This window comes from Nannospalax galili, unplaced genomic scaffold (genome assembly GCF_000622305.1).
Source record: "Nannospalax galili isolate Female #2095 unplaced genomic scaffold, S.galili_v1.0 scaffold611, whole genome shotgun sequence".
Taxonomy (NCBI): domain Eukaryota; kingdom Metazoa; phylum Chordata; class Mammalia; order Rodentia; family Spalacidae; genus Nannospalax; species Nannospalax galili.
The window spans coordinates 1,114,820-1,136,661 of NW_008330486.1; the positions used below are offsets into that span (position 1 = coordinate 1,114,820).

The window sequence follows — 21,842 nt, forward strand, 5'->3', positions numbered from 1 at the left end:
CTTCCCAGTGGCCAAATTTTTTTTGGTTGTTCTGTTTTTGTTTTTGTTTGTTTGTTTTTGTCTTTTTGAAAAAGGGTCTCCCTGTAGTCCCAGCTGGCCTTGAACTCAAAGAGATCTACCTGCCTCTGCTTCCCAAGTGCTGGGACTATAGGCATGCACCACCACACCCAGCTACTACTTCTTTTTGACTGAACACAGGAAGTACTTCATCAATGAGCTCTACACCTAATCTTGGTTTTTGAAAAGTTTAAGTATCTTTGGTGATGTTTGAAGAAAACAGTACCTTTTTATTCCAAACAATGTTAAGAAAAAAGAAAAAAAAACCTCAGGCACAAGTCAAAATTTGAGATTTTACTTATTAATAGTAGCTATCATAAAAATTAAAAAGGGAACTATATATGAATCATTGTAAAATCCTTGTAAAATTACCAACTCAATGTTAGTCAAGACAGCTTAGAAGGTAGCGAATAATGGTCTTGAAGAGATTTCTCAGTGCTATAAACTGCCATTGTCCAGGGCCTCAATGACAAAAGGGCTAGATTTGTGTTCTTTGAATTTATACAGGTCAGCCACTTATTGTCAGAAGGCCAAGTCCAAACTACCAACTATTTTATAATTGAAACACAGCCATGGCCATTCACTTGTGTATTTCCTGTGGGTATTTTCACACAATTAATCAGCAGTAGTGGTTACTAGTTCCAACAGCGATCACCTGGCCCATGTATCTATAAAAAATACCTCTTTACAGAAAATGTTGATTGACCCTTGTTATAGGATACCGAGGAAGAAAACAGAAATATATACCCTGAATGCCTGATCTTCCTGCCTCCACCTCTCCAGTCCTGGGGTTATTGACTGGCATGAGCTACCAGGCCCAGCCAAAACCAAATTATTTTTTGGAAAATAAAATACTGTCACATTACAGATATACTGTGTTAAATACTAAAACAAATACATTTAAAGTCAAAACTTTTGATTGCTCAATAGTTTAAGATCTACCCTAATAGAACACGGGAGAAATTAGAAACCATCTTGGAACTAGCAGTGTTTTTATTTTTTTTAAAAATATTTTTATTTTAAAAATATTTTATTATTTTTATGTGTATGTATGTATTGCCTGCATGTAGGTAAGTGCACCCGTGTCGTGCAATGCCTGAAGAGGACAGAAGAAGCTGTCGGATCCCCTGGGACTGGAGTTATGGACAGTTGTTAACTGCCATGTGGATGCTAGGATTCGAACCCGGGTCTTCTGCAAGAACAGCCAGTGTTCTTAACCTCTGAGCCATCTCTCCAGCCCCTATTTATTTTGTTATGTGTATGAGTATTTTGTCTGCATGTATGTAAGTTTACCATGTGCATGCAATGCCCACAGAGGCCAGAAGAGGTTGTCAGATCCCCTGGAACTAGAGTTACACACGGTTGTTTGTAGCCATATGGGTGGTGGGAATTGAACCTGGGTCCTTTGGAAGAATATCAAGTGCTCTTAACTGCTGAGTCATCTCTCCAGACCCTAGCAACATTTTTTAAATGCTTGGAGGCTCACATACATACCTATGGGGCATACATTACAATCTTTAAAATAAGATACTGCAAAAGCAAAACAATTTTCAAAGTACAATCATTACTAGTTAAACAAAGGGTAGACCTCCAACAGCACATTTTACATTTGCCAGTCACTCAGGGCAGAAAGCCCTTCCTGAGCTAGAGTGAAATCTAGACATTCCCAGCAATAAAAATTTGAATTTCTTTATGTAATACCTTTTTCCGTGTTAAACAAAAAACAATTCAGTCATTTTAGGTAAATTGAAACAACAAAAAAGAAAACGTTATGGTTTTCTACCTCTTGATAATAATGTTAAAACTTAAAAGGTATTTAAATAATTCACCTATATATCTTTAAAAATCCATACAACTCACACACAGGGAGAATGAATTGGCCACTTATCTGGTTTATGACATCTCAGAAATCAGAAATCATAGGAGCTGCAGAGTTCAATAAACCTCAAAAGCCACTTTTGGGGCTATCCAGCTGGTTCAGAGGATAAAGGTACTTGCCACCAAGCCTGACCACCTGAGTTTGATCCCTGGGATGTACATGGTAGAAAGAGAGAACCTCAAAGTTACACATCACCCCCACCTGGGTGTGTTGGTGCACACCTTTAATCCCAGCACTTGGGAGGCAGAGGTGGGTGAATCTCTCTGAGATTGAGGCCACCTGGTCTACACAAGGGAGTTCCAGGCCAGCTGGAGCTACAGGGAAGGTCCTGTCTCAAAAAAGAAAAAAAAAAAAAAGAAAAAAGAAAATGTGATATATATATTTTAAAATCACCTCTGAGGGGCCTGGAGAGATGGCTCAACAGTTAAGAGCACTGGCTGCTTATGCAGAGGACTTGGGTTCAGTTTCCAGCACCTACATGGTGGCTAACAACTGTCTGTAATTCCAGTTCCAGGGAATCTGATGCCCCCTTCTGACCTCCACAGGCACTGCACGACATGGGTGCACTTGTATACATGCATATAATACATGCACATACATTAAAATAAAAATACATATAATATTATTAAAAAACAAAATACTTTTTAAAAATGACAGCTCTTAATAAAATTGAGCCATGTTCTTGTTTAATAAGAAGCACAGAGCTCAGAGAGTAACAAATAAAATTGTAGTTGGACAACTGTATCAGAAGAGACAACTGCATCATTAGGACTGCTCAGTTAATCTTCTTTATCCTTTCTGACTTTAAGCATATCAAAAACATTCCTGGCTGGTCATAAAGATGAACATCTTAGAGCCATTAGAGAGCCCCATTGTTTACAATGACACGATTGTAACACTGTTCAACAGTGGCTGCTGCCAACATAAAAAGTAGCTATTCTTTTCTTTCTTACAGGTGCAACCTTTCAATTAAGTTTGGAGTGAATTATAGAGCTGTATTCCTTCATATATTGCTTTCCTGTTACTCTAACCTGTAACTTTGGGGAAGTTTTGCATTGGAAGAGTCTTCAAACAGTTTATCTAACAGGTGGAAGAAAGGAAGTCTTCTACACATCCAGTGCTGTGTACCCTCTAGTGCTCAGGAAACTAAGAAGCAAATACCTTATCCAATTCACTTCAGGAACTCATGAGTGAAGATGAGCTGGAAGTGTTACTGGAGTATAAATATTATTTGCTCCTGAATAGATACATATCTTGCTAGTCTTAAAAGCCTTGGGTAACTGGCAACAGACACTGTTTCCTTAGCTTCTTGGTGATTTCCAGAGGAAGGTACTTTAACAGTTTTTTACTTGCTGCATTTCTTGCTATTTTCCTTTTTTAAAAAATTTATTATTTTTATTTTATGCATATGCGTGTATTGCCTTCATGTAGGTAAGTGCACCCGTGTCATGCAATGCCCACAGAGGACAGAAGAGGCTGTTGGATCCCCTGGAATTGGAGTTACGGACAGTTGTTAGCTGCCACGTGGGTGCTGGGATTCGAACCCGTGTCTTCGGCAAGAACAGTGTTCTTAACCACTGAGCCATCTCTCCAGCGCCACACTTCTTGCTATTTTCATAGGTAAATTAGAAGCAACTCTGGCTTCTCTACAGTTCTAACCCTTGATGGTGATCTTACTAGTTCAGAAAGCTTATTTTTTTACATCACAGTTATGAGCTAATCATTCTACCAGCCCCAGAAAAAAATTGCTTGTCGTCCTTCCTATTTAGAAAATTCTTAGTTTATATATGTTCAGGACTTAATATTCTGACCTTTTCTGTTTCATAATCTTTAAGTTTTTTTAAAAAAATTTATATGTATGAATGTTTCTCCTGCATGTAGGTAAGTATATCACATGCGTACCTGGTGCCCAGAGAAGCCAAAAGAAAGCATCAGATCCTCCAGAACTGGAGTAAAGGAAGTGTTAATCACCATGTGGGTGCTTGGATCTGAACTCTAGTCCTCTGGAGGAACACTAGGTGCCCTTAACTACTGAGCCATCTTAACTGAAGCCTGTGTCTAGGGTTCTGGGTTTGCTCCCTAGCACTTGTGGGGAAGGAAGGAGTGAAAGACATTCCCAACAAGATGAGGTTTTAAAAAAAAATCTCATAAAATTCTTTTTGCAGTTGTTGGTTTTTTTCTTTTTCTTTTTTTGAAAGAGGGTCTTTCCATATAGCTGATTGGCCTGGTATTCATTATGTAAGACAGGTTGGCCTCAAACTCACAGCAATCCTCCTGGCTCAGTTTCCTGGATGCTGATGGGATAACAGGTATGAGTCAGTATGTCCAATTAGAATCACCAATCCTAAGGCCATAGAACTCTATAACCGGTCTGCCTGAAAGTAAGAAAAAGTGGAGTCTAAAATGTTTTGACTCATCTCAGAAAACTGAAGCTCATTAGAAAACAATTTTTTTCTGAGTGACATGGTAAAATATATTCTGAGAACGTAATAAAAAAATTATAGTAATAGTTTTTTGGGAAAAAGACAAGAAAAAGGATAATGCATGGCACTATAAGCCAGTTACATTAAAAACTTATTAAGTTTTGATGCTCAGTTAAGACTGCATGTTTTCAAATACTGTGGGGTAGGAACATGAGTTTAGGTACTTGAGTTGAGGGAGGCATTTATCTATGTAGTTACTTTCTGGGAAAGACTGATACAATCTTGCTTCTTTGGAGTTCTGGGTCTTCTGAAGCATCTAAAAGAAAATTTATCTACATTTAGAAAGACAAACACCAAGTGAAGAAATGAGTGAGGAACCGACAAACTTCTCTACATCCAAGAACACTTCAGGGGTCATAAACATGTTTCCAACTGAAGAAAAAAATATAGGAAAAATGTACCCCAAGACTTGAGAGAAAGAAATGTGTTGAATCACATTCTGCTGTCTAGAATTTATTCTGATTATTTTTATTTTCTCAAGTCTTGGGTATACTTTTTCTGCAAATGAATGCTCTCTGAACAATAATAGCAACTTATCAAAAATTATTTTTATTTTATGTGTGTATGTGTTTTGCCTGCATGCATGCAAAGTCACTACAGGACTCATGCCCATGGAGTTCAGAAGAGGGAGTCGGAACCCTTGGATCTGGAGTTATGAATGGTTGTTAGCTACCTTGAGGGTGCTGGGAACTGAATCTAGGTCCTGTGCAAGAATAGCCAGTGCTCTTAAACAGCTGAACTGTCTCTCCAGTCCCAACAACAGCAATTTTAATGTAACCATGTATTTGTGGTGTGCCAGGCACATACTTACATATAGAAGCATAGATAATATAATTTTTTCTGTCCTTTCAAGAATTTTCTTGTATTCCAACCAAATATAGGAAAACTATTACTATTTTGAAATTTAGGCCACAATGGAAGGAATTAGAAAAAAACAAAGAAGAATTAACAGAGTAGATTTGATACACCAAGCAAATGTTTGGAACTGAACATTTTCAAAATAGCTTTTGAGAAAGGCTTTATCATCTCTGCCTATAGCTTGGCGATCTTGCTTGGCATATAAGAGCTCCTAAGTTCAATCCCAATACTAAACAAGATATTTTATGAGTAAACCTAGATATGTACTTAAAAAAAAAAAAAAAAAAAAAATTTCCAAATTTGCCTTTCACAGTGAGTTGTAATTGTGGTCCTATCTGTGAATCAGGGTGGGCTACATGGGTGTCAGTTTCAATTTCTTCATTCCCAAGTAGGATAAAGTAGATATCTTACAGAGTGGCAAAGATTAAAGAGTAGGATGATACAGGGACTGGTTAACACTGCCCCTCACCAATCACACTTTTAAAGTGTTATTGAGGTGGAAAGAAAGCTATTGAATGTCATTGCGTTTTGTAAATTAAAAATGTCATGGGCTGGAAAGATGGCTCAGTGGTTAAGAGTACTGGCTTCTCTTTTGTTTTTGAACAGTGCCTAAATCTTTATTTTTCATAACCTACTTTTTTTTTGGTCTTTTTGAGACAGGGTTTCCCTGTAGCCCTAGCTGTCCTGTAACTCACTATGTAGACCAGGCTGTCCTTGAACTCACAGAGATCCGACTGCCTCGGCCTCCCGAGTGCTGGGATTAAAGGCATGCGATACCACCCCTGGCTATAACCTTTTTTTTTTTTTTTTTTCAAATTAGACAGATTTACACTGAATGACACAGAAGGAAACTTAAATTACCAATAGTTTACATGTAAGCTTGATTCCAGTCTTAATGAAAAGTAGAACAAAAGCAAAAACCCTCATGTTTCACCCCACACTGCAACTCAGCAGCTGCCAGCACTCGGGAATCGTCTGCTGCTTTCTGTGTAACAAAAGCACATAAACCCAGAACTACAGCTCATACTACATGGAGGCTGGATCCAGGCGCTCTCAGGAAGTCTGCTGAGTTCTCAGCCCCTATGCCAGAAGGAGGCCAGAAGAGGCACTCCAAGCATTGGCTATTCTTGCAGAGGACCCAGGTTCAGTTTCCAGCACTCACATGGAGGCTAACAACCATCTATAACTCTAGTTCCAGGGGATCCAATGCCCTCTTATGATCTCCACAAGTATTGCATGATATTGGTGCACTTAAATACATTCAGGCAATACATTCATTCATTCACACACACACACACACACACACACACACACACACACACACACACACAAATTTAAAAAAAAGAAATTGTTAGAAGAAAGCTGCTCCCTCCCCAACCTAATGCCTCAAAAACCCTTCACTTTATGTGTTGTTAATAATGATCTGATATATATATATATAAACCAGTTGTACATGTAAAGAGCAAAACCTAGAGTTAATGTTCAGAGAAGTGGGAGGGGAGGCTCAGGAACCCTCAGAGTAAAGGAAGATCAACTGCCAAGTTAAATACCATGCATGAATATCCTCATAGGTCCAAAAGGCTTCCCTACAGATATACCAGAATTCTACAGGTCTGCATTCAGAGCAAACCTCCATATAATGACAACCTGAACTGGTCCTAAGTGTTTCTTAAATGCTGCTCTGGGTGGAAAGGAGGTCTCGCACAGGGAAATTATGAGTTGAAGCCACTACAGTAATGCTGTACTTCTAGATTTGGCCAGAACATTGTATATACAGTCACAATTCTGCACCTTTTACCTGCTGGCCCATTTCCCCTTCTTTAAGGGGGTGAACTGCTATTTATCTTTCCAGACAGTGCAACTACCAACCCCCCCCCCTCTTTTTTGGTCTTTTTGAGACAGGGTCTCCTTGTAGCCCCAGCTGGCCTGCAACTAGCTATGTGGACCAGGCTGGCCTTGAACTCAGAGATCTGCCTACCTCTGCCTCCCAAGTTCTGGGATTAAGGCATGTACCACCCTGCCCAGTTTTTCTTATCTTTTTTTGGTCATATCAACTCCTTTTAGTACATTAATTAATTAATTAATGCTTTCTTTCCAATGTTACCACAGCACTTGTATACCCCTTTACCCATCTTACTATAGTAAGTGTTTGACTGGATGCTTACTCCTCAGTATCATTACTGCACTGAATGGTTGAACTCAAGGTGAATTCTCTGAAGGTAAGGATTGTGTTTGTACTTTCTATAGTTATTATAAATGTCCAATTTGTCTAAAATTTGTACTTGTCTATAGAATCAAGAGGAAAGGCCTTCCACTTAAAAAAAAAAAGGATGGCCAGAGGGTGAAGGGACTCACTGCCAAGCTGGTGATTTCAGTTGGATCCCTGGGACACAAATGGTGTAAGGACAGAACAGACTTTGGAAACAAAGTTGTCCTCTGACCACCACAAATATGCACTGGAATATGCACAACCTCCAAGATAAATAAATACATATAAAAACATATAAAAATAAAATACATGTAAGAAACCCAAAGCAATAACAACAAAAAACTCTCAAACAGGTGCTGCCTCAGTGGTTAAGAGCACATACTTCTCTTGGAAGTTTGGTTTCTAGTACTCATGTGGGGTTGTTCACAACTGCCGAAAAAACTCCAGCTCCAGATCAACACCTCTGGTCTCTATGGGTCCCTGGCACTGACATGTAAATTCTCATTCTCTCATATTCTCTCATATTCTCTCTCTCTCTCTCTCTCTCTCTCTCATTAAAAATGACAAAATAGATCAAAACCTCTAATCTCTATGGGTCCCTGGCACTGTCATATAAATACTATCTCTCTCTCTCTCTCACACACAAAATTTAAAATGACAAAAATAAATCTTAAAAAAAAAAAAAACCCACACAAATAGCCAGGCCAGGTGAGCACCTTTGCCAGCACTCAGGAGACAGAGGCAGGCAGATCTCTGTGAGACCAAGGACAGCCTGGTCTACATAGTGAGTTCCAAGTCAGCTGGGGCTACAGGGAGATCTGGTATCAAAACAAAACCACACACAACCCCCGCCCCCCAAACAAACAAGATTTTTGGGATGGGTACACGTCACTGGTAAAGCACTTGCCTAGCAAGTGAAAAGCCCTAGGTTTACCCCACCCTTACTCTGCACCATAAAACAAGACAAAAAATGAAAATACCCACATCTTCTTGCTTTCAGGAAGAAAGCTATAATCACCATGTTTGTTGGTTATGTATTGAGCATTATCAGCTATTTATTTATTAATTTATTTTACAGTAATGGGATGGAACCCAGGGTTCCTCATACCTGTTAGGTAGGTAGGTGCTCTACCACTCAGCTATATCCTCAGCCCTGAGGAGATCAGTTAAAAAATTTTATTTTTATTTTATGTGTATGAATGTTTTGCTTGCATGTATCTAAGTGTACCACATGCATGCAATGTCACAGAGGCCAGAAAAAAACCGTCAGATCCCCTGGAACTGTAGCTATGGATGGTTGTTAGCCACCATGTGGGAGCCTGGGTCCTCTGCAAGAACAGTCAGTGCTCTTAACAGCTGAGCCATTTCTCCAGCCCTGAGTATACCAGCTTTAAAACCAAAACAACAGAGTATTTTTTTACCCCTGAAAGAAACTTCAGATATTCCATCCAAATTTCCTAAGGCCTAACTCACTGGTCAAGGTCATAAAATCAGTAACTGAGCCAGGCAGGTTTGGGCAGACCATTTCCTCATTTCACTGGCATGCTGTTGTAATGATGTTTAACAGACATTCTTTGGACCTTCACCCACAAAGAGAAGGCCCCATTCACTTCTGCAGACAGCAGTTCTCACTGCTTTGCATGTTAACTGAGTCTGCACACCTTGTTTTGTAGTAGTGCCACAGGTACAACACTAACCTTGTCTCACTACTTCATGAGAAAGGGGGACATATTTTATGTTTACAGATGATTAAAGACAGATTAAAGCAGCAAACTACTGAACTGTGAATGTTTTGCCACATTTTTCATTTTAGAAGCATGCTAGTTATTATTCAAGTCATCATGAGATAAAATACACAGATTCCATTTTCAGTTTTGCATATTTCTTTTTTAAAAAAATTATTTATTATTATTGTGTGTATTGCCTGCATGTAGGTAAGTACACTCGTGTTGTGCAATGCCCACAGAGGACAGATCGTATCCCTGAAACTGGAGTTATGGACGGTTGTTAGCTGCCACGTGGGTGCTGGGATTCAAACCCAGGTCTTCTACAAAAACAGCCAGTGTTCTTAATTGCTGAGCCATCTCTCCAGCCCCACATACATTTCTTTCAAAATTCACAATGTCAAAGGTTTACAAATTACATATTTTCAGTACAAGCAATCAAACAGAAAAATGTAATTAAGAATATTTGCTTTGAAAAATATTTTATTTTTTTATTTTATGTGTATGAGCGTTATGCCTCCATGTACGTAAATGCACCCGTGTTGTGTGATGCCCACAGAGGACAGAAGAGTCTGTCAGATCCCCTGGAAGTGGAGTTATGGATAGTTGTTAGCTGCCATGTGGGTGCTGGGATTCAAACCCAGGTCTTCTGCAAGAACAGTCACTGTTCTTAATTGCTGAGCCATCTCTCCAGCCCTTGCCTTTTTTTTTTTTTAAATTCAGACAGGGTCTTACTATGTAGCTAAGGCTGACCTCAAACATACGGCAATCCTCATGCTTTTATCTCCAAAATTCTGGGATTACAGGCATATACAACTATGCCCATGCCTACTTAAATATTCTTGTTTGTTTTTTTGAGACAGGGTCTCCCTGTAGCCTCAGCTGGCCTCAATCTTACAAGAGATCCTCCCGCCTCTGCCTCTACCTCCCGAGTGCTGGGATTAAAGGTTTATGTAGGCTACCAGACCCAGCTAATAATATTCTAAGGGAGCTTAGAAAAATACATAGTACTTTATTAGTAGATGTACATATGCTTACAAAATCTCCTAGCTGATCTCAAAAGTTCCTTACAACTTGATGGATTTTCTTTTCCTGGACATGAGACAATGCAGAGACCTACTTCCAAGCAGTAGATGCTGTTGTGAAAAGGAATGTAAGAAACAATGGGAACTCCAGGCTCTTCTGTTCATTTTATTCGTTTGCTTTAAAAATGAAATAACTACAAACCACTGACAATGTATTTCTTAAAATTCATGTCAGATTACGAAGAAATGAGGTAAAAATTTCATTTACTAATCTTTTTTGAAGTCAATGTAGTTCTACTAATATTAATATGTAATTTAACTTTTATTACTTCCATAGAATTATAGTAGTAAATTACAAGAAATTACACTGTTCCATGTTTCAGCAGCTCTGTCTGTTTTAATACAATTTCTGTTAATCTAACGGAAATCATCTGTTATTCTGTCAAGCCTACCCTTGCATAGCACACAACTGTTAAAATGTAAATTGTGGAACTATTTTTAGCTGCTGCTGAAAAAATATTCCTGTCTTGAGGAATAATGATTTGAGGCATTGTTCACTTTGTTTAGCAAACAGCTATTCAGCCTCTAGTGGGCCCAAGTGCTTATGCAAGCAAAAGCTTTTAAGTTGCCTGCAGCTGTGATCCAACCTTCCAGGTAGGCTGCAAGTTCAGAGTACAGTTGCCCTATGCTTCCCAAAACTCAGATCCGACTGGAATTGAGTTTCAAAAAGAATTTTAATTCAACTTGAGAGAGGGAAGGCAAACCACCAAAAAGATGATTTCTCTTCTTTAACCTTACTAACAGATTAAAAGGCTCTGGCCCATTCTGCTGCTCCTTCTAGACTGCTACTTGCCAAGTAGGATATTCCATTCAGTCCACACTTAGATGAGCTGTGACTCATCTGGCAGCACCTGTGGCCCATGTGTTAAGTACAGCCAAATAAAGGCCCAACATCCATTTACACAACAAAGAGATGTACCCTACAAAGCACAGGGCCTCAATCCAACAGCTTCACTCCCATTCCTTTTGGCAGAGCGATGGAAAAAGACCCTCCCTTCCTTGCACCAGAGGTTATTAAATTGTGGGTGGATTTATGATGTAGGTTTATTTCCAAATAGTTTTACTGCGTTAAAGAATATTTAACAGCACAAACACTCCTACAGTATTAGATTATTACAGCCATTAATGATTGTTCATCAAACCTTCCCAACCTCCTGCATCAAAGCTCTCTATTCTCAAAGGATACGTTCTTGAGCAAAGAGGGATCAAACTAGTTGCCTGAAAGCTTTCCTGATGCTAAAGTGAAGGTAGGGAAGGCTTAATGAAGGCTTTAAAATCCACAAGGGCTTCACAAGAACATCTGACTTGGTGATTTATGCATATTAATAACCTCAGTCCTACTGAGGCAAGCTGAGCCTAACATGTCCTCCGAATCTTAATGTCTTTAGCTCCATTGGGATTATTACAAATGTAAATTTCTAAGATTCTCAGCTATTAATCTCTGTCTGTTCTCCTGTTCAGCAACATAATGACTAATTAAACATCAAAAGACCAGCACAGGAGATCTTCTTTGACAGCTACAGGCCTAGTCTTCTTCCCAAGAGGGAAATTCAAATGACAGGGACTGAAGCCAGGGCATATGAGTAAGCGACAAATCACTGCAGAGAAACCTAAAAGCCTAACATTAGGTGTGGATTTATCTCAATCAATGATTTTGTTAAGCAGCGAACAGTTAACTATATAAAGTATGCCCATTGGCACCAACTGAATGCATCCTTGTAGCAAGCAAATACTGAATACTGACATCAATTTATTTAACATCAAATTAAAAAAAAAAAAGGTACTTACAGAAGAAGGCAGACCAGGAGGCACCTTTCTTATTTTCTTTGCTTGCAAAGGATCTGCACATGGGAAACAAAATATTTCATTAGCATTTACATTAGAAAAAAAAAAAAAAGACTTCCAATGAATATTTTAAGTGGTTCCAGCTCAAGGCAGGTTTTCTAATAAATTGGGGAAGATAACAGCAAATGAAGCCAAACAAAGAAAACAAGTCAACAGCACAAACAAGGAGGAGAATGAACATTTCTTAAGACTCTCGTATGCCAGGTATGATCCTAAGTACTTTACACATGTGTAAGTTCACTGAAGAGAGCACTCTGTGCAACAGGTCACACTAACATGACACTTACCTAATAAAGAGACAAACTGCATCCTTCACCATACCCGGAATTAGGTTTAAAGGCATATTAAAAAAAAACAAAAAAACAAACAAAACCCAAAAACCCAACAGTCAATGCTGTAACTTAATATGCTAAAAATCTGAAGAAAACTATAAGGAATAAAAAGTTAAGGTCATGATCATGTCAAGATGTGTTACTATGAAATAAGCCCAACATACACATCTAGTACCAAGGACATTCACTTTACTAATGTGTGATTAAAACCGCAAATTCAGCACTACCATACAATTTGAACTTGAATGCCTGCATTCTTTGCCAAGAAAGTCAGAAAATGTATTTATTTTATTTTATTTTTAATTATGTGTATATGTCTGTGGGGAGGTAGTTATGTATATGTTGAGTGTGGGTGCCTAAAGAGGGTGCTGGATCCCCTGGAGCTACAGGGGATGGGCGGTGAGCACCTGATGTGGTGCTGGGACCTGAACTGGGGTCCTGTGCAGGAGCAGTGAGCACTCTTCACTCCTGTACCATCATTCCTGCTCTGAGAAAGCACATTTCTAAGATACATCAATATAGAGAAAACATGACTTTTCATATCCCTAACTTAGTATTCTAATTTCCCTCATATGTAAAACTTAAAATTTGCTTATTTTATTTATTGAAAAATAAGTGACAAGACAATTTTCTAATCCTGCACTAATAATAGATCAAATTCTGGATTTTCATAGGGACTCACTAAGCTAATTTACAGTGCATAATTTTAAATACTGTAAAAATGATAAATAGGGAAAGTATTTTCCTAGGCCACAAATGATACTATACAACAAAATATGGAATTTTATAAAGAATGAAACTCATTTAATTTGGTCTAGGGATTCTCTAGAGGGACTATCCCAGAAGGCTGTAAAGCAAAGAAAGCAACTTTTTAAGCAGCATGTGGAAAAATATTACACAATAAAAAGGGTAAAAAGCATTCATCAGTGTGGCTGTCCCTTCCCCAAGAGGTAGTCTTCATTTCCTTAAAACAGAAGTGCCAAAGATAAACACCATCTGGCATACTCTGAATTACCATTGTTAGTGGTGCAATGTTATCTACAGCGTACCTCCTCACAACTTACCTAGCATTCCTTGAGCAAAAGCCACACTTGATATAAAAATAGTCAAGTGAATGGCTCCTATCATTTGGAGCCCACCACCCCATTTTAGTCATCTGAATGAAGGTTTTTCTTTTGTATCTCATCATTAGCTACCACTATACATACACAAAATGTCTGATTTAAAATCATGAGGCTGGGAATCAGTCCTGTTTGGGGAAGTTGCAAGTTGTGATAAGAGTAAACTGGCTGGATTAAAATTCCATACGGCACCCCTATGAACCAGGACAGGTAACTTTAATCTCTTTGTACTTCAGTAGCCTCATATGCAAAAAGGGATGGGCAGTTCCTTTCTTGTGAGTTGTGTAGTGTGAACATTAGGTTCCTGGCAGGCTTCTAAAATGGTGGTGTAACTTACCCCTGGGGAAAGTCCCTCTGCTTATTGGGAGAACAACCAATCCTGAGCTAAACTAAACTATCCAGCCTACTCATAGCAAGTTACCCAACCACCTAACTGCCTATAAAAGATGCCTGACTTCCTCTGCTTACTGCTGTTTCTCTGCTCTGCCAGAGGGAGCCAAGCAATCTATTTGCTCTCAAATAAACTGCTGTCCCACAGGGAGGTGTCTAGTTGGTGGTCTTCGCTGCACACTTCCATACAGTGGTTAAGATATGAAATTTGCTTATTGTAGTGCCTAACACATGTGACACTTAAGAAACTTTAGCCCTTACTTAAGCATCTAGTAAAATGCAGAATAAAAAAAAAAACAGTCATAAATTACATAATTAGTTACTGAGCTCCAGAAAGTTGATTTCATTTTTTTCATTTTTTTTGAGACATGGTCTCTCTGTAGCCTCAGCTGGCCTGGAACTCACAGAGATCTGCCTGCCTCTGCCTCCCAAGTGCTGGGATTAAAGGTGTGCACCACCATGCCCGGCTAAACCCAGTTTTAAGAAGATGCAGTGTGTAGAGCATCATGCCCAGAATGGTGAAAATAAGCAACAGTCTCTATCATAATCAAAATGAAAAACGATTTTCTTTAATAGTTTAAGAAAACCTTGAATTTTAAGTCGATTTTTATAAAACCTATGCTCAATCTCTTCTTAGTTATTTCAAGTTGTTTTCCTTGAACTTTTAAAAAAAATTTATGTGTATGAGTGTATTGCTTGCATGTATGTGAGCGCACTGGTGTCATGCAATCCTTGGAGGTCAGAAGAGGGCTTCAGATTCCCCTGGAACTGGAGTTAAGGACAGTTCATAGCTGCCATGTGGGTGCTGGGAATCGAACCCGGGTCCTCTGCAAGAGCGGTCAGTGCTCTTAACAGCTGAGCCATCTCTCCAGCCCCTTTCCTTGAACTTTTACAAGCAGCACACTGGCAGGGATGAGTGATCTGTGCCATAGTATGTGCTCACAGGATCTATGTAGAGATCCTGTGAGATGTAGAAACAGTTACAGCTTATCACAGGGTCTCTTTATAATGCTCTAGAACTAAGCAACAATGTGAGTTTACTATATGCCATCAACTGTACAACTTACCATGAATTAAGTTTGTGATCTCTTTGTTTTACCTCAAATAAAGGAAAAGTAGGGAACAGAAGTAATTAGTATGCAAAAAAACACTAGACTTAAGACTTGTAAAACCTTATCCCAGGTAAGCCACCTGCTAATTATATGTGTTTTCTTTTGAGTCTTAGTTTTTATGTTAAATTTAGGATTTTATCATGGACTCACAGGGCTACTGTGGTGTTGAGATAGGAAAATATAAAACTATTTTCTCCTTTTGGTTGTAAGCCTGAATTTTTAACATCTGAGCTCTCTCTCCAGCCTTCTAATGCCATTTTATAAACTGCTTACTACTATTTAAATTTTAGTTAAAAATTAGATGTTAATAGAACATAAGCTTTTCATTATAAGAAAAACTGGCTAAATTCTCACATGGAAGAACAAGCAAAATATCACACTGGTTGTTTGAAACCTGTAAAAACTATGGTGTAGAGGTGGCTCTAATGGATAGCAAATTGGACTTCTATTGACAAAAATCATGGCTTATAAATTGAGTACATGGCCAAAATGACTGATAGCTAAACCTTGAATACAAAGCTGATGAGGTATTTGTGACAGTAAGAAGTCTGATAACTCCATTACATAGCTCATGGATATAGGCTAATGTCCTGTACCTGAAATATTTACAGCATTTAAGATTAAAATTATGCAGGGCATGGTGGTGCATGCCTTTAATCCCAGCACTCGGGAGGCAGAGGCAGGTGGATCTCCGTGAGTTCAAGGCCAGCCTGGTCTACATAGTGAGTTCCAGGACAGCTGGGGCTACAGGGAGACTCTGTCTCAAAAAAAAAAAAAAAAAAAAAAGATTAAAATTATTTTTTAGGGACTATCTGTATATACATAATGAAATATCTTGTGGATAAAGAACCTAAATGTAAACATTGTTTATTTATGCTTCATACACACAGTATCTATACAGCCCAAAAGAATTTCAAACAGTAATATTTTTAGAGTGTCTGTGTTATGACTGTGACCCATCTCATGAAATCAGATATGGAACTTTCTACTTGTGGTATCATGACAGCGCTCAAAAATTTCAAATTTTAGAATATTTTGGATTTTAGATTTTTGGATTAGGAGTACTCAGCCTGTATATTATGTGTATGCAAATGTACCTGACATCCAATTGATAATCACCAACTAAATTTCTTCCAATTAAAAGCAGAAGTACAGACCAAGGAAGGACGTAGGGGTGGAACTGTCATATCAAGTACTCACCTAGAGCTACAGAGTCATGGAGTGGTCTTCTCCTAGAGCTTGTGGCAGAGAATGAATAGTACGGTGTTCCAGGTTTTCCTGAAGAAGACAGCTGTGCTGGGCTCCCAAGTCCTAGATCTTGTCTCAGGAGACTAGACTACAAAATAAGGCCAAGGAAACAAGTTATTTTGCTGCTGAGACCCAAAGCTGAGATTTTCATCACTTCTGAATTACTCCTAGTGCCTTTAGCAATGTTTTAAACTGAAGAGGTAACCAGTAAGTACTTCTAAAATCAACTAGGCAATTGGTTTCAGTCTCTAGTCTTTTTCCTCACCCTTTCCTTGCCTGCTTTTTAGTAATTACGTAGACTCATAAACCTTAGAGGTGAAAGACATTTCAGTGCTATGTGATTCTATTCTTTAACTATAAGAATTTTTTGGAAAGCGGTCAATTGGCCTCTGCTTCAAGGCTTTCATGACCACACAGGGGGCTGATTCTGTACTTTTCCTTTTCTTTTCGGATTGCTCTTACTGTTTGAAGTGTCCATATTTCCAAGACTGGTTCCCTCCTACTTTCTATACTTGTTTCATGACATGGGCTTGAGGCTTTTCCTCCTCATCCCTGACATGGTCCTCTGAACTTACTTTAGGTTGTCAAGTCTTGTATAAAATCGTACAGAGGACAATCAGATGCACTTGATTACTGTGGAGGACTAACAAGCCATGTGAAGAGAAGGCTGAGAGTGGCCCTGTCCTGCCTCATGCTTCTTCACTCTGTTGCATGTGCTACTGTTTTGTTCCATCCTGTCATACTTGTTCAGTTTATGCTTCTTGGTCTCAAGTAAAAGACTTAACATTTATCACAGGTACCTTAGATTCTCTGATAAAATCTATCCTGGATTTGGTCTATAATAATTTTCAATTCCTGACTTCTTCAGATTCTGAGTCTGCTAATGAACAAATGTGCTAGGCTTCCTTCATGCCTAGGACTAAAAAATGTGAGTAAACAATCTAACAAGATGACAAAAGTTGGGGACAGAACCCTGAAGTACACATACACAGATCCATCATGACTATCAAATGCTTCATTGAAATGCAGAGATTCAGCAGCCCTAACCACTGACTCAATGATCCCACTATCAAGAAAATAAGGTTAGTTGGCAGAATTTGGCTCTAAGATTTCTAGCAGCTGAGATAAAAAGGGACCACACCAAAGTGAGAAAGGAAAGAGAAAGAGGCTTCAAAGGGGAAGGCTACATAGTACGTCAGAGGACATGCTCAACCATCTTTACTGCTTCTCCTGGTGCATTTAGTTCCTTACTGTCTCCTTTCAGTACTGAGTGTCATAACAATTAAAATAAACCACAGCTCTAGTCAGAAAGAACCAGCAGAACTTTGAAAGAGTCGTCTCCATTCTAATATTCAAGAAAAATTAAATTGCATGTCCTTTTCTACTGTTCCAGCACTAAAAAAAATTGAGGTAGAAGTTACTCAACATAAAATTAAACATTTAGAAGTTTTCTATCAGCTGGACTCAATACATTCATTGTGTAGTACAACTGTTATCTCCAGATTGCCTCGCACCAGATGAAACTCCACATCTTTTCAGCAGTCACTTCTCTCTTCTCCTGCTGCATACCTACTAAGCAGTAACTTCCCATTTCATTTTCCTCCAGTCCTTGACAACCATCAGTCTCCTTTTTACCTCTATGGATTTACCTATTCTGGGTATTTCACATAAGTATCACCATGCAATATGTAACCTTCTGTATGTGGCTTATTGCGCTTAGCATGTTTCTGAAGTTCATCAACTTTGTATCACAGATCAGTATTCATTCCTCAGGGCTCAATAATATTTCACCATGTAGCCATATCACAATCTGCCTGTCCATTCATCTGTCCATCTTTTAAACCACCATGTACAGCTATGCATAACCTTTTCTTTTAACACCTAAAATTTTATTTTTATTTTATGTGTATGAGTGTTTTGCCTGCATGGACATGCACCATGTACACACAATGCCTGCAGAGGCCAGAGACATTGGATCTATTGGAACTGGAGTTACAGATGGTTGTTGCCTATTATGTGGGTGCTGGAACCTGAACAGCAGGAACAACCAATCCTCCTAATTGCTGAGTCATCTCTCTAGGTCCTATACACCATCTTTTAAAGTAACAACCTTAAGCTGGAGAGATGGTTCAGCAATTGAGAGTGGCTGCTCTTGCAGAGGGCCTGCGTTTGATCTTCAGCACCTACATAGCAGCTTAACAGCCGCCTATAACTCCAATTTCAGGGGATCCTACACCTCTTCTGACCTTTGTGGGCATCACATGACAGGAGTACACTTTTTATCTGCAGGTAAAACACAAATACACACAAAATAAAAATAAATTAAAAAAATTAAAGTAACAAACTTTTCCACAGCAGCTGGAATATTTTCTATTCTTACAAAATCATGTACTGCATTCCAATCTCTCCACATTCTTGCTTGCACTTCTTATTTTGTTTGCTTGCTTGCTTTGTAATTCATTCTTCTGAGTCAAAATGTATCTTACTGTGGTGGGGTTCGTTTGTACTATCCTAATGACTAACAATATTGGACATCTTTTTATAGGTTTGATGGTCATATGAACAAATCTTTGAAACATTCAAGTTCTTTTTAAAAATTATTTGGTGGCTGAATTTCTCTTTTGAGACAGGGTCTCACTATATATACAGCCTTGGCTGGCATGGAACTCAGAGCTCTGCCTGCCTCTGTCACTCAAGTAGATGTACCAGGACTCACAGCTGGTGGCTGAATTTTAGGAGCTCCTTTTATATGTTTGGGATGCTCAGCCAGTAGCACATATACAATCTGTAAATACTTTCTCTCTTATTCCACAATTTCCTTTCATTTTAAAAATAATGCCCTCTGATGCACAATTTTACCAAAGGGTATTGTTTTGTTTTTGACTCTTTTGATGTCAGCTCTAAAAATTCCACTGTCAAACCCAAGATCACAAAGACAGAACCCTCTATCTTCTCCCAACTATTTCACACTTTTAGCTCTTATATTTAAAGTGTTTGGTATACTCCGGGTTCGCTTTAGCTGTATGTGAGGAAGGCACTGAACTTCACTCTTTCAAGTAGAAATTTACTTCTCTAAGTACAATTTATGAAGCTGAATTCTATTTTGTTTTATTAAATTTTATTAATAATGATTTTTTATTTATTATTATTTTGTATGTACAAGTGTAATGCCTGCTTATAGTTGGGTGCACCCAAGTCGTGCAATGCCCGTGAATATCAGAAGAGGATGTCGGATCCCCTGGAAGTGGAGTTAGGGATTGCTGTTAGCTGCCATGTGGGTGCTGGGAACTGAACCTGGGTCCTCTACAAGAACAGCAAGTGCTCTTAGCCACTGAGCCATCTTTCCAGCACAAGTTACAGTTTTAAAATGTTTTAAAAATTTATTATTTCATTTACTTATTTGTTGGACATGTAGGGTGCGTGTATGTGACGGGAAACACGTGGAAGCCAGAAGACAAGTGGGAATCAGTTCTCCTGCCTCAGCCTCCCAAATGCTAGGTTTCTTGATAGATGCTAGCTAAGAACAAATTTTCACTTTGTGATTCTCTCATCTAGTTTTTACTATGTTTATTGCTGCTCTTTACAGTTTCTTTTATCCTACTCCCCATCTGCCCCCAGTCTGAGCTGGCCTGGCACTCAATCTCATAGGGATCCATCTGCCTCTGCCTTTCCCTCTGATCATAACTTTTGCTATATCTCCAAAGTTTTGCTATGCTGTCTTTTCACACATCTAATGTTATGGTTTCTTTGAAACATGTGTATCAGTGCTGAAGCAAACATCAAATGAAACACTAAACCAGTCAAAGTCAATTGTGTCTTTCAGAAGTTCTCTTAAGAACATACTGTTTAGCCAGATATGGTAGTAAACACTTTTAATTCCAGCACTCTGGAGGCAGAGGCCAGCAGATCTCTGAATTCAGGCCAGACTAATCTACATAATCAGTTCCAGGCCAGGCAAAGCTACATGAGATCCCAAATAAACAAACAAAATAATAGAAGGAACATAGTGTTTTTCAGATTCCACAGAAGGTACATTATTCTTTAGACCAAGCTGATACCTTCCTTTACTAAGTAAGAAAGGTAGTGAAGGAAGTAGAAGAGGTTTCAATTGCCAGAAGATAGGATATATGCATAAAAGACTATCTAGTATCAGTGCAACTATTTTAGCATTAATTACAAAAAACCCAACAGATGAACAATCAACAAATCTGGAAAGATGTGATTATTAGACATAAAGGAGAAATAATCTATCTAAAAGAAGCGCTACAAGTATCGACAAAAGGGAACAAACAATCAATATAAATTTCAACATATATATGCATCCTTTTATTTACATAAACTCTGAGCTATGGACCTTCTGATGATACTTTTATATTTATTTATTTATTTTTTTTGGTCTTTTTGAGACAGGTTCTCCCTGTAGCCCCAGCTGTCCTGGAACACACTGTGTAGATCAGGCTGGCCTTGAACTCAGAGATCTCTCTGCCTCTGCCTCCCGAGCGCTGGGATTAAAGGTGTGCGCCACCATGCCCGGCAGGATGATACTTAAAATTTTTTTTTTTTTAAATGTGCACAAGTGCTTTGCCTGTATCTATGTAGGTGCACCATGCATGTGCACTGCCCTTGGAGGTTAGGTGAGAGCACTGGATTCCTTGGAACTGGAGTTGTGGACAGTTGTTAGCCACCACGTGTATGCTAGGAACCAAACCCCAGTCCTCTGTAAGAATAGCCAATGCTTTTAACTGCTGTGCCTTCTCTCCAGTACCAATACCATGTTTGAGAAAGCTGAGATCTAGAAATCATTAAGCCTTCAATAGATTTATACAGAAACTATAATTAATTGCCATTATCTGTTTTGCAGTTCTTTTTTATTTTTGTCTTTGACAGGCAGATGCGACATTCTTTTTTTATTTTTTAATTAAAAAATTATTTATTTAAAAACCACATACTTAGAAGAAGCATTTCATTAACCATGTTTGAGAAAGCTGAGATCTAGAAATCATTAAGCCTTCAATAGATTTATACAGAAACTATAATTAATTGCCATTATCTGTTTTGCAGTTCTTTTTTATTTTTGTCTTTGACAGGCAGATGCGACATTCTTTTTTTATTTTTTAATTAAAAAATTATTTATTTAAAAACCACATACTTAGAAGAAGCATTTCATTACAACAGCATCGACATATTCAATAACAATTTCCTGAGCTAAGATGCATCTCTTTCAAAATTGGCTGTAAATTTTCAGGTTTACAGTTGAATTAATACAGTTATACACTATTGAACTCAGTATAAACCTATAAGTCATAAAGGTGAATGAAGTTTTAACCTTTAAAGAAGATCTCCATTTCATTTTAAAATATGCTGTTTCCTACATTTCTAATGCTATTAACACTTAGATGTTTGCACATATGTCTTTAATCTCTATGTATCTGATTATTACTAGTCACAGTCGGTTACACTCAGATCCTTGGCACCTGAGTATGGGTATGAAGTCATCAG

At 38.4% G+C, this 21,842-nt stretch overlaps 1 protein-coding gene across 10 annotated transcripts in view; it reads right to left on the reverse strand.

Moving 5' to 3' along the window:
- Positions 1–21,842, reverse strand: part of Tcf12 (transcription factor 12) — a 388,060-nt gene that overhangs the window by 72,689 nt on the left and 293,529 nt on the right. For all 10 annotated transcript variants that reach the window (XM_029570687.1, XM_017801872.2, XM_029570681.1 and 7 more), the window contains 2 exons: positions 16,296–16,431; positions 12,084–12,136 (listed from right to left, as the gene is read on the reverse strand). In XM_029570687.1, coding sequence (XP_029426547.1) covers positions 12,084–12,136; positions 16,296–16,431 — 189 coding nt within the window. The remainder of the gene's footprint in view (positions 1–12,083; positions 12,137–16,295; positions 16,432–21,842) is intronic.